Source organism: Salvia splendens, chromosome 6 (assembly GCF_004379255.2).
Source record: "Salvia splendens isolate huo1 chromosome 6, SspV2, whole genome shotgun sequence".
In the NCBI taxonomy this organism is placed as follows: domain Eukaryota; kingdom Viridiplantae; phylum Streptophyta; class Magnoliopsida; order Lamiales; family Lamiaceae; genus Salvia; species Salvia splendens.
The window spans coordinates 37,326,969-37,339,795 of record NC_056037.1 but is presented as its reverse complement, the minus strand read 5'-3'; the positions used below and the strand labels follow the sequence as shown (position 1 = coordinate 37,339,795).

Sequence of the window (12,827 nt, the reverse complement as noted above, 5' to 3'; positions counted from 1 at the left end):
TATTCCAAACCTCAAAATAAGAATATCTATGTGCAAAAGAAGCCAAAATTGCCATCATCAAAGTTGAGAGCATAGCTCAAAGGATCATAGCAGAAGCTGAAATCAGTCCTCTTCTTCTTCTTCATCATCTTCACTCTCATCACCAATCTCTTCAACATCTTCTTCCCATATACAACTGCACCTCCTTCTCCCATTTCTAGGCCTATGTATGTATAAAAGAGCTGTGTTGGGAGAGTGAAAAATGTTGGTCTTATTGTTGTATAGATATAGGAAAAGTGTGGGTTGAGTGGGAGTTGCAGGGCAGTGTGACAGTCACTTTTATTTGGACAGTTATTATCAGTGAGTATTAGGGTGTCCACTATGGGGCGGCGCGCCGGCCGCCGCCGCCCCTCCGAGTTATAGTGTGGAGGACGTCCGCCCCTCGGCGTACGAATTTTCCGGGGCGGACAGCCCTTCGGCGTGTTTTGTGCGAGGACGCGCCGGTCCCCGATCGCCACGCCTATAGGCGCGCCGGCCTATAATGCGCCGGCGATCGGCGCGCCGGCCGCCCCCTTCGAATTTTTTTTTTAAAATTTTCAACTATTTTTAGTAAGGGAGAGGGGGATTTGAGAAGGAAGGAGAAGGAAGGAAGGAGGAGTAGGTAGTCACGCTTTTGGAGAGAGAAAGAGGGGTATTGCATGTTTTTGGAGATAGAAATTTATACATCTTTTTTATTTGGTTCCAATTGTTTACGAATATTCGATATCAGTTATCTCGTTTTCTAATTATTTACATTCCGATAATTTTATAATTGATTTAAAATAAACTAAAATATTAAAATAAAATTAGTTATAAAATTTGAGGCTATTGGAAGTTTCCACCATAGTGGAGAAAACAAATTTTTGGGGCTATGGACAATAAAATTGGGGATATGGACAAAAATTGGGGCGTGTCTATTAGAGTGTCCGCTTTATAGTGGACACTCTTAGTGTGTGTGGATTGAGAAGATGGAGAGAGAGAGAGAGAGTTAAAGCGGACACTCTTAGTGTGTGTGGATTGAGAAGATGGAGAGAGAGAGAGAGAGATGATATGATGTTTCTTGTAGTGTCTCTCTCCATTTCTCTGCTTTGCCATTTTCAGATTTCTTGCTTTTCTATGTCAACTCATTTCTCATCTATTGGCAACTCAGCTTTGTGTTTTCTTTTCTCTTGATCATAATTAAATGAATGTAATATTATTTAGTGGACTCATTTTGTGTGTACACAAAACTATTGTCTCATTCTGTTTTTAATAAGGGAAATTGTTATGTGAATTACCACTTTGGATTAGATTGAAATTCTGCAATTAAACACAATTTTTCTACGAATTCCAAATGTCCAAAGAGAGAGTCCAAATCGTAAATACCAAAATTATAATTTAAATCGTATTGTGTAAAAGTTGTGAGATCAATAAAAATTAAATATGTGATTTTCCCTTTTAATAATTATGAACGACTTAATTTGAACCATCAAAATTAGCTCTTATTATAGTATTTATTATTATATCACATCGTCCCAATTCCTTTTTGGATAACAATCAGAAGGCCAAGATCATAATATATCTTTTTTTTATGGTGATGGAAAATGCCTGAATTTTTGTGGAAAGGCTTATTGGCTTCATTCTTGAAGAGGGTATGAATATCTTCTTCTTTTTTTCATAAGCATAAGAATCTTTTTTCTTATATTGAGAATAAGGTAAACATCTAATTACATTTTCTCACCCAAAAAGACCAAAAATTATTCTGATTTGAGGGCCTGCTTTTTTCTTTCTTATGTCGTTTTCTTTTGCCAACTTTTCTTCTTTGCTCTCTCCTGGACTATATTCTGGCCAATGGGTAAATAAAAGGGATAACTTTAATAATTAATACTAGTAACAATCAAATGTACTACTAGGAGTATAATATTAAAACTGGTTTTTTTGTATAAAATACATTGTCTTGCACTAAAGTTATCAACTTAATTGAGGTATTTGGAGTATAGACTTTGGTGCAGTTACATTTAACTACAACAAAATATTATTTTAACCCTACTAAAATTTATTCCTACGTCCACTAAGCTTTATTTCTTATTAATGTGGATTAAAAAAATATAAAGAAATACTATGAGTTAAACAAGATAGTGGAACTTAATCCCGTATTTATTTATTAGTTTTATAATTAAAGTGTGTGAAATGGGTAAGTAGAATGTGAGACATAATTTACTACTTATAATAAAACTGAAATGAACTCATTCGCTGGCATACTGAAATAACAAAATGACTGATATTGCCGGGTGGAGGGAGTATAATACACCTTGGATTATTACTTTAAGAAAAACTAGTACTTTAGTGGAATATATTCCCTTCTATTACTACCAATAGACTAATGAGAAAGTTATATAAAAAAAATGATTGGAGAATTATAAGCGAAGAATAAGAGTGATATTATTAGAAAAACTTAGTGCAGTAAAATAAAACTGACTTAATTTTTGTGAACAAATGAAACAATTGGAATATTGATTATGGACGAAGGCATTATATTATTTGTGGTCTAGTGTAGTGCGTTAAGTTCTTGAACTTATATTTCAGTTTATTAAGCTCACAAATCTATAGCACGTTTAATAATATAATTAATCCATGCATTGATAGTTATTGTTTCTTTATTCACTTTATTTTTTGAATAATTTCTTATTAACAATTGTGTAAATTATAGTATTACAAGCGTAAAAATTGTTATAGGAAAAAAAAAAGCTGAAAAAGCAAATGCAACAAAACGTGGTGGACTGGTGGTAGAATTATGTTCGTCCAAAATAAATTAACATGTCATTTTTCAGCTAAAAATCAATCGACCACAGTAACATCAATGTTCATGTTCGTAAATGAGGAACCATCATCAATTCTATGAAAATATCCCTGATTGGTAGAAAAGTAATCTGGATTATGAAGCGGGTGAAGGAATCATGTCTAAGGCCTGCAATATAAAGGTAAATGTGAAAGCATCTTCCTGGAGTTTCTCGAACCTGCAATAGAATAGAATGGCAAATCAGAAGAATATACCGATAAAACATAGTAGTGAGGGAAAATTATGAAAATATATCCAAGAATTCACATGAATCAGTGGCATTGACAATTTATCCGGTTGTTAGATTTATTGGAAGTTTCTGTAGGGATCTACCAACTAGAATATGACATTGCAAAAGGGCATACACTTAATGCCAATATAAGTTATATAAACATGACATCAAAATGAATATGCCTTTTATTTTGAGTAGTTGAATAGGATTAAGTTCTTTTTTGTAAATAATGCACAAAACGAATACGCATCACATCACCTTCCTGACTTCGAAAAGTGCCCTGCTCCGAGTTCGCACTTAAAGAGTAGAACATTATCATCAGTCTTGAAATCTCTCAACTTTGCCACAAACTTAGCAGGTTCGGAGTACATGACGCGCGTATCTGCATAACATATACAGAGTCCATTTATACCGTGATAATAAAAATCTTGGTTCCGAGCAAAAAGGTCTTATTCTGGGTGTTCACTTTTCATGATTGATAAGATAGATGATATTTTTATCCTCATTACTAGGAGTTCTCCAATCACACTTTTCAATAGATAGGAATCACGTAGATTTTGGCTCAAATTATAGGAGTTATCAAGGTCCTTCGGATACTCGAAACTTCAATACATCTATACTATTTTTATCTATCTAAGTTATTCCTCAAACGTAAGCACGCCCTTAATCTTAAAAGGATCAAAAGAAAATAAGTTTGCATATCTACCGAAGTCTATAAAAATGTCTTTTTATCATAAGCCTTTGACGAGCTTGAAGGAAAAACATTCATATATAACTCCAATATATGCTAATAAGAAATTGGACAAAAGAGAATGAACTCCTTAGCCTTTTCTATCTTGGTATGCTAACAAGAGCTGTAATTCGTTCCTGACCATAGGAACGCCCATACTTACCATTTAATCCGGCGGTAAATAGAATAGCTGGATAATTTTGTGCTTTAATCTGTAAAATAAATCCAAAAATTAGTGCAAATTAACATTTTCGATAAGCTCCACATTAACCGGTTATATATAGTTGCTTGCATTGATACAGAAAATCTTAAAACATGATCTAGGTTCAAACTCACATTATCAACTGGGGAGTATGATTTCATGTAGAAGTAAAACTCTTCTTTTCGAGGATCACCCCATTCCTGTAACAAAGTAAGAAACGTAAGTTGACATGCTTGATTGGCAATTTATTTTCCTCTCAGAAAGAGGAATTTATAACATCGTATCCTTAGATTAATGAAAGTGTAACAGCAAGTGATGAATCAATACTGAAATTACTGTGCGATTCTACTTTTAAAATATTTTATTATAACATTTTATCCTTAATTGTTTCTGTTAAATATTGCATAGCAGGCTCAACTAAAGAAGCAACTATGCATATATCCGGAAAAACGAAATGAAGCCAACACCCTGAATAGCAGCCTCACCTCCCACTCTGAAGTTGTAAGAGGGATTGTCGGATCAAGCATAGTAGTCAATACATCAACAAAAGCCACCCCACCCACAGCAGCCTTAAATAAATCAGGCCGCATGTTAATAACAGCACCAATTAGCAAGCCACCAGCACTTCTTCCCTCAATGCAAAGTTTTTCCTTCGAAGAGTACTTCTTTTCTATCAAATATTCAGCACAAGAAATAAAATCCGTGAAAGTATTCTTTTTCTTGAGCAGTTTTCCATTTTCATACCACGGTCTCCCCATTTCACCCCCTCCACGAACGTAGGCAACAGCAAAAATGAAGCCCCTGTCTAACAAAGACAACCTTGACGCCTTGAAATACGGATCTACGCATATCTGTTAAAATTCAGTCAGTTAGAAGAAGAATCAAGAGAGAGTTTTAAAGACTAGAAAGACAGTCTTGACGCCTTCAAGGGGCCTATTGCTTCGTACAATCAATTCAGGCAAACCTTTAATCGACATTTGATGGAGTCAAATAAATTACCACTTTTGACCATTTGTTGCAAGTTGCAACAAAACACCACTTTTCTAACGTTTCAATAACGACCCCCACCTTTGATTTGTACCAATTTTGACATTCCCAATCATTTCAGCATTGAACCGTATCTTGGATTTTGAAATAATGATGTTTCAGGAAGAAAAATTGCAGAAGAAAATAAAATGAAATTGGGAATGTCAAAACTCTCCACAAATCAAAAAGTGGAGTCATTGATCCCTATTGAGATGTTTGAAAAGATGTTATAAAATTGCAAAATAGATAACGAAAATGTGCCCATTTTAACCCATAGATGAATTACCTCATAGGAACCATAACCATATAGAAGTAATGGATCTGAACCATCAAGCTTCACTAGATCTTTTCTATAAACAATTGAAATGGGTATTTGAGTGCCATCACCAGCAGTAGCCCACTGTCTTTCGGTTATGTAGTTGGTAGAATCAAAGCCTCCCAAGACCTGAAAAGGTGAGCAAATAATCATATGGGATAATGGGAAAACACCACTTTTGGCTTAAGAGCACTGATATAAAATATACTACTATTAAGATAAAACCAAGTTCATTTGATAGTTAAAATTAGTGAGCACATGTGCAAAAGACTTTCTGGAAGCTATAACAGTGTTCCCAGGGAATTCAAACCCCCACCCACCTACAAAGGAAGAATAATATGTCCTATAAAAAGAAACAGGAAGACAGAGATAACAATCTATATCTGATAAACACCCCAGCAACAACAAAGTAGTGTTTCTTTTATTCTACAGTTCATTTGTTTATTGTACATATTATTTTATTTTATTTAAAAAGTATGGGGGAAAGAGGAGGAAAATGGAATCATAAATAGACTTGCTATTGCAGGAAATGGCTATATAGCTTTGTGTAGAAACTAGAAACCAATTTAAAGAAGAATACAATACAAAAACACTTTAAATAAAGTGCACATAGAAGGAAGGAAATGTAGTATGAATTCAAAGCATAAAGAAGAGCAAGGTGACTCAATGCCATACACATAGTGACGTGCTTGCTTACAGTTTCAATCTTCTTGAGGACTGAAATCCCAGAGTCCATATCATAATCATAGACCGAAGAAGGTGTCCTCATTGAGCTATAACGATATCTCAAAATGTTAGAAGAGAACTGTGACTCCGAAGGATCCACTGAATATATAGGATCAATAAAATCCACTGTCCGGCCACCTTGAAGTTTTTCCAGGGGCTCTCCAACAGATGGAAGGCGATATATTGTTATCTTGGGCAAACCATTTTCACGCTCATAAACCACAAGATGATCCGCAAATAGTTGCATGTCCTGAATATTTACACTGGTAAAAGTACTAAAATGTAAGTTGACTTCATTATTAGATATCAACTGATAATAATAATAATAATAATAATAATAATAATAATAATAATAATAATAATAATAATAATAATAATAATAATAATAATAATAAAAAGCAGCTGGAAGAGCTCTGTCTAGAAATTATCAAAGTTCAACATTAGATATATCCCAGGCTCTTGAACAATTTAGGGATTAACATGGAAGCGTTTCACTTTTCTTTCAAGCTAAACTGATAAATTGTGACCAGATGTATGCAAAAGCAAAATAATCAAATAGATAATTTTTCATCCCTGAGTCGTGGTATATTAATATGCTTAGATGTTCTGAATTATATTTCATACACAAATTTCCTAAGCATTTGTTGAAAGGACAGTCACTTTGTAATAGCTTTGAACTTGCAACATAATAAACTGTTGTACATTTCTAAGTGGTGATCAGTTTAAAATAATTCAATGTCACATAGTTGAGAGGTTGACTATAAATACAAGAAAATATCATCATTTACATTCAAGGATGACTATCTCAGTCGCACAAGTTTTTACCTAGGCCGGTGAGGTAGGATGACTGTGGCAGCTGAGGTATTATCTAGTGGACAAGCAAGTATTTCAGAATTGAAACACTCATCACTTCTTCTCTTAATGAAAAAATGATTCCCACGATGACTTGCTGATGTGTCTATGCCATCCAACCGGGGTGTCAAGACAATTAGCCCACCTTCAGGCTTCGAGACATCAAGGTAAAAGACGAACTTTGTAATTTTGCTCTCAGATTCAACAAATAGGAACTTCTTGCTCTCGGAAGAAGCAAGATTAAGAGAAAACATGTCATCCTTTTCATGATAAAGGCAATGATCCAGAGATTGTTCTGTCCCCAGCATATGCAACCATACCTGCCAAAAGCTACATAAGATCACCAGTAGGTACAAATTATTGGTGTAGCATCTTAGGCTACACAAAATAATCAACAAACCCTGCACTGCCATACCCTTTTCCTCAGCATCTACCTGTTATGTTTCCAATGAGTTTAATTTTTCCTTACCTTTAGATTCGCTTTTCCACTGTAAGACTTAAGAGAGCTTGGGGACTTGATAATTTAAAATTCTAATAGACTTCCCACATCTCTTATTATAATATTGAAGCTACTTGCTATTCAATTTCAATATATCAAGGCATAAAAAGTTTGTTCGATATATGGTGTTGAATTTAGCTTGATTATTATCAAAATGAAAACAAACACCATACTCGATGTATATCATCCATATCACATGTTAGACTCAAGATACACACCTTGTCAGGCCGGAGGATCTCATCTCTAGTTGTGTAGACTAAAGCATCATCACCGGCCCATTCAAGATCTGAGGTAACTCCAGACAAAGGCTTCCCTACTGGTGTTCGTGACTCGGCATCAATGACATAAACTGTGTAAATTTCGTCTCCTTTAGTATCTTCTGCATAAGCTACCAGTTTATTGTTTGGACTAACCTGTAAATGAGATAAATGAATCACATAATAACCAAGTGAGAAGGAATACAATTAAATCAACAAGAAACTTGATGTTATGGATAGTATATTGAAAAGAATAAATGAAAGGAACATTAAGAGGAGATCAGAAGTGATTTTGCCTTGAAAGCACCAATAATGTAAAATCCATGTTGTTGAGCTTTAACATTTTCATCAAGAATGACATGCTCTGGAGGGGCATCGGATCCAGTTGACATGGTGTCATGAACGGATGTCGGTGCATTAGTATTAGGCACAAGGCGGCGGCAGTGTTGGGTATATTCTTTGCCCTCCAAGGTGCGTTTATAATAATAATAGGGTCCCCTGCGTAAAGGCGCTGATATGTCATCCTCCTTCACGCGGCCTCTTATCTCACTATAGATCTGATCTTCTAATTTTTTGGTTCCTGAAGAACAAGCAACTAAACAGTTATAAACCTATTAAATGGGTACATAACTTATCTTACTGCTCTAATTTGAGGAATAACCTTACTTTGATAAGTGAAAATGATAGATACTGTATAATTTAGCTATTAAACTTCAAAACAAAAGTAGTTTCTGAGGATCCTTATATTTGATTATCAATTGGGAATTGGGTATCAAGAGCAAGTCGAGTAGTAAAAAACCTATCAGAAGACCCCACACCACTCTGCAAGCGCATATATAAGCAGGAGGACCAGATAAACTTAGTCCAAGGCACACATTCAGAACTCACAATGTAACGAACCAACATTGTTACTCCATCGCAGATTCCCCCTCTTTACTATCACCAAAAACCAACTAATCAGCCAACTATAAACGATTACAACCTAAATCGAAAAACCACTATCACAAGCTATAGACACCAGACCAGCATTTAACATATACTCCTATTAGATTCGGTGGTATATACATGAAAAGTGTAATAGTGTACAAAATTAAATATCGGAATATCGGTGAATTCATATCATTTACCATCAACAAAACCATAAAATCCTACTAATTAACGAACTCTCTGAATGAGATGTGAACTGACCAGACATGATGTGGTCCACATAGGCATTCTCCTGACGAAGATGCGCCAAAACTTCGGGATCGGATCGAGAATCGTCGCGAAGCCAGTAGTAATTATCGACTCTGACGTCGCCAAACATCTCCATCTCGTGCTTCACTTTCTTAGTCTTTGGAGGCTCCATTTTCAGCGACGACGATGAAGAAATTCCGCGGTTCGAGCTTCTCCTCCGCGAAAGAGATGAGGATTTGAAGAGGTTGTTGTTGGTGAAGAGGTGAAGCGTTCTGAACGAAGAAATTGCAGCTTTGGTTTGGAGTGTTAATGTGAAACGGCAGCAGATAAAGTCCGCTCATAGCTTCTCCATTTTTTAGGTCCCTTGTTTTCGCATACATTTTATTAATAATTTGATGGGAAATTGATTTTAAATTCATTAAATTTATATACTAGTAAATACGGAGTAAGTACAATTTTAAAAAGCTAACCTCTCCTCATTGAGCGCTGGCAATAATGTTCAAAACGACATATTTTTTCTCTTTAAAATATGAATAGAAAAAAATGAAATAAAAGAAAAATACAACAAAATACGTTATTTTGAACGTCATGCACTCCAACGTGATATGATTGGAGAACTGTGGTCACGTAGGCACTGATGTTTTATATTATTGTAATTTTTTTAAATTTTGCTTTTCGTTGTATTAATTTTTCTATTATTGTAATACATCGATGAATTAATTTATTCATGTATTTTAAATTAATTAAACATTGATATAAAAAATAAAATAAATTAGTGATGATGTGAAAATGAGCTGGGCTATGAGATAGGCTCTGTGATGGACTCTTATTGTAGGGAAATATGCTATGAGATGGGCTTGCTAACCGTGGCAGGAGAAAATGGAGATGGCCCTAAGATGGGCTCCGGAGAAGGGTCACCACTGCTAATGCTCTAAACAATTTCCTTTTTTAGTACATCTCTGAAAAGTATGAACATTCTAATTTTATAAAGTCTTTTCACACCAAATAAATGTAACTCATTATCCACTAACAACACTTTAATTAATTTTTCTTACTATTTCTCTTATATACTTGTAGGCTTTAAAATCCGCGGCAAACCAAATATTTATATTTTTCATGGGCGGACTGAGCAATGAATTAGGAGATAGCTTGTTGCCATTCAACTTGTATTATTAAATTAATTAGGAACAACAAGAATTCTGTAGCTTGTGAGAGTCGGTGCTTAGTGTAGATGCATCATGCATGTATTAACAAGAGTGTGCGTGTAGTGTTAATCAAGTGAGTGGAGAGTCAAGTGTGTAGAAATTATTAAATGAGGGGAAAGTTAAAAATATTTGACGAAAAAACGAAAGTTAAAAATATTTGATGAAATACACTAAAAATTATGCATAAAATAAAACACTATTAACCCTAACACAAGATTAAAAAGTATAGCACTACTTCACACCACGTCCACAATATCGATAGGCTATTGCTTTCAACTCAAATGGGCTATTTTCACTAAAGCCCATTTTGTTCTTCAAAGAAGAAAAAGTCATCAACAGAGAACATTCCTCTAAAGACATGTTTTGTAGTAGATTTTTTATAAGACATGTTTTGTAGATGGATACTATATTATAGATTCTCCCAATAATTATAGTACTTAATTTGGACGTGTTTTGTAGATGGGTATATCATAGATTCCTTTTTTCTTTCCACTCTCCTTCCTATGCAACCTCTCTCCATTCTCTATGCCATGGCCGTCATCATTTGCGAGGCGATGGTATATATTTATGATTTTAGATTTTGTATCATAATATTGTTTATCTTTTCATAAAATTATTAAACAAATAAATTAATATGAAGAAAAATCAATGAGTCGGGCAATGCAAAAGGTTGATACTAATTTTAAATAAAGGATTTTAAATAAAGGATAAAACAGTAATATCTATTATTTCACACACACCATTTATTTCTCCAACCAAACATGAGACACACCAACTTCATGCGGCCCAATATTTGAACACAACACCCAAACTATGAAAAAATCCAATCATGAGATGCTTGAAAGGCCCATTTTCAAGCTAAGACTACCAAACTAGGCCTTATTATAGACAAACTTATTTTACAGTAGCATAATTTAATGAATAATACTCCATAATTCACGCGACAAGACCCAAATTTTGTAGGTCCCATGCTTTTTCCGGCCACGACTTCTCCTTGGCCTTCATCAACAGCACCCTAACCCACGACACCCACGCCTGCCACGTCAGCCTCTTATCACGCGGACTCCCCCACTCCAACAGCAACCTCAGCCCCCTCTCCGCTGCCTCTACCGCCGCCTCGAACTCTCCTTTCCCCAAATATATCTGCGCCAACACCACGTACCCTTCCCCCACAAACGGATTCCTCGCCACACTCTCCACCAGCATCTCCTCCGCCTTATCTACCCCTATCTCCGCCACGTCGCACACCGCCTTCCAGTACAGATCCCTCGCCGCGATCTGCTCATCCGGATCCAGAACTTTACTGCAATTATCGAACACCGGCGGCACCACCAGCTCCAGATCTTCGTCTCTGCCCTCCGCCGCTGCCGGATTTTTCAATGATTTGAGGTACATCTCCTCTTCTCTCACCAACAGACTGTAGATCGCCGCCATTCTCGAGAAGGTGTGCATACACAGCCCTGGCTTGGCGATGCCCGGCCACAAGGAGGTCAGAACGTTGTTGCCGGAGCAATCGAGCCTGCCGTCGCGGTTATCGAACAAATGGTCATGGAAGCCGAAGAGCGATTCGCTGATATCGGAGATGGTCATCAAGAGGAAAGTCGCCACCAGCCGCCTCGAGAGCTGTATGTCTTCGCCGGTTTTGATGTGCTTCACGGTCACCCCCTCCGCCGGGATGATCGATCGGATCTTATTCCTCCAGATCTCGTCTTCTCCGGCCTCTCCGCCGCCGCGGAGCTTCTCGATCGAGATCGCCGACAGTCGGAGGTCTTCGATCAGCTCGGAATCGGAGTAGCTGGAGAGTAGGAGGCCGTGGGTGATAGAGTGACGAGGAACGACGCAGAAGAGGTGGATGAGGCGCTCGGCGGCAGCGCCGACGTGGCCGCGGACGGTGTCGCGGCCGGTGGGGGAGGGCGGGAAGATGGCGAGGTTGACATAGGAGTTGGAGTAGGCGGAGTGGAAGAGGGCGCAGAGGCAGACGACGTCGGGAGCGTTCCAGGGCTTGAGGGTGCGGTAGACGCCGAAGAGGTGGTCGAAGAAGCTGTTGTGCTTGTGCCAGCACTCGCCGGCGCCGGCGGCTTGGAGGACGGAGACGAGGCGGGGGAGGTTTTCGTCGACGGCGTGGAGCTCGCCGCGGAGGAAGGGGCGGGCGGAGTGGAGGAGCGATTCGAGGCAGCGGTGGTCGGCGGCAGAGCGGGGTTTGTGGTTGTCGGAGGGTTGGGGAGTGGTGTAAGACGGCGGCGCCATGGATGAGAGGGGGAGTGCTGTTTCTAATAGGAAAGTGACTTTGAAATTGAATAGTGAAAGGGTGATAGATGATTACAAATTGTTCAGTATATATAAATAATGCTACAACAAGAGCAAGAGCATAGAAGGGAATCATATCTTACAAGTGGGAGGACTGAGGGAGTATGATTTTGTTACGTGTACTGTGTACGGATTGGGTCCCTCAGCAAGCATCATAACCAAGTAATTTTATATAAATACAAAATTTTTTGTTGAATATAAACGTGATTCTCGGCATTGCACAAAACATCATGACCAAGGAGTACTATTTTATATAAATGCTATAATTATTTCTTCATCATATTTTGTTTTGAATATAAATGTGATTTTCAGGAGATATTTTGTCTAATATTTTTATTTGTAAAGGATGTCCAAAGTATATTTTTACTATTGATGTATTAGGAGATGTTTTAGGATAGTCGAAGTTTTAATAGGCTTTTTTTAGGAGATAAATTAGAAAATGTTATAGGTGATCCTTGCCGGA

The 12,827-nt window shown here is 37.1% G+C and overlaps 2 protein-coding genes across 2 annotated transcripts; both read right to left on the bottom strand.

Moving 5' to 3' along the window:
• Positions 1 to 2,758: 2,758 nt before the first annotated feature.
• On the bottom strand, positions 2,759 to 9,214 carry LOC121807631 (protease 2). Its single transcript, XM_042207904.1, has 11 exons — positions 8,865 to 9,214; positions 7,973 to 8,256; positions 7,638 to 7,832; positions 6,894 to 7,240; positions 6,040 to 6,331; positions 5,313 to 5,471; positions 4,486 to 4,851; positions 4,135 to 4,200; positions 3,962 to 4,010; positions 3,327 to 3,450; positions 2,759 to 3,014 (listed from the first exon to the last, which is right to left on the bottom strand). Exons 1-11 carry the CDS (start codon positions 9,022 to 9,024, stop codon positions 2,933 to 2,935), a joined length of 2,124 nt encoding a protein of 707 aa, XP_042063838.1. The 5' UTR covers positions 9,025 to 9,214; the 3' UTR covers positions 2,759 to 2,932.
• A 1,544-nt stretch (positions 9,215 to 10,758) lies between these two features.
• On the bottom strand, positions 10,759 to 12,388 carry LOC121807632. The gene has a single exon (XM_042207905.1). It carries the CDS (start codon positions 12,302 to 12,304, stop codon positions 10,994 to 10,996), a length of 1,311 nt encoding a protein of 436 aa, XP_042063839.1. The 5' UTR covers positions 12,305 to 12,388; the 3' UTR covers positions 10,759 to 10,993.
• Between the last annotated feature and the right edge of the window lie 439 nt (positions 12,389 to 12,827).

Excerpts from the sequence above, each read along its gene's own strand:
- LOC121807632 (XM_042207905.1), bottom strand. The coding sequence starts at position 12,304 with ATGGCGCCGCCGTCTTACACCACTCCCCAACCCTCCGACAACCACAAA.
- LOC121807631 (XM_042207904.1), bottom strand. The coding sequence starts at position 9,024 with ATGGAGCCTCCAAAGACTAAGAAAGTGAAGCACGAGATGGAGATGTTT. Across the intron at positions 6,332-6,893 it reads ATCCTACCTCACCGGCCTAG|TGTAAATATTCAGGACATGC; the intron begins GTAAAAACTTGT and ends TACTTTTACCAG. Across the intron at positions 5,472-6,039 it reads TCCTCAAGAAGATTGAAACT|GTCTTGGGAGGCTTTGATTC; the intron begins GTAAGCAAGCAC and ends TCACCTTTTCAG.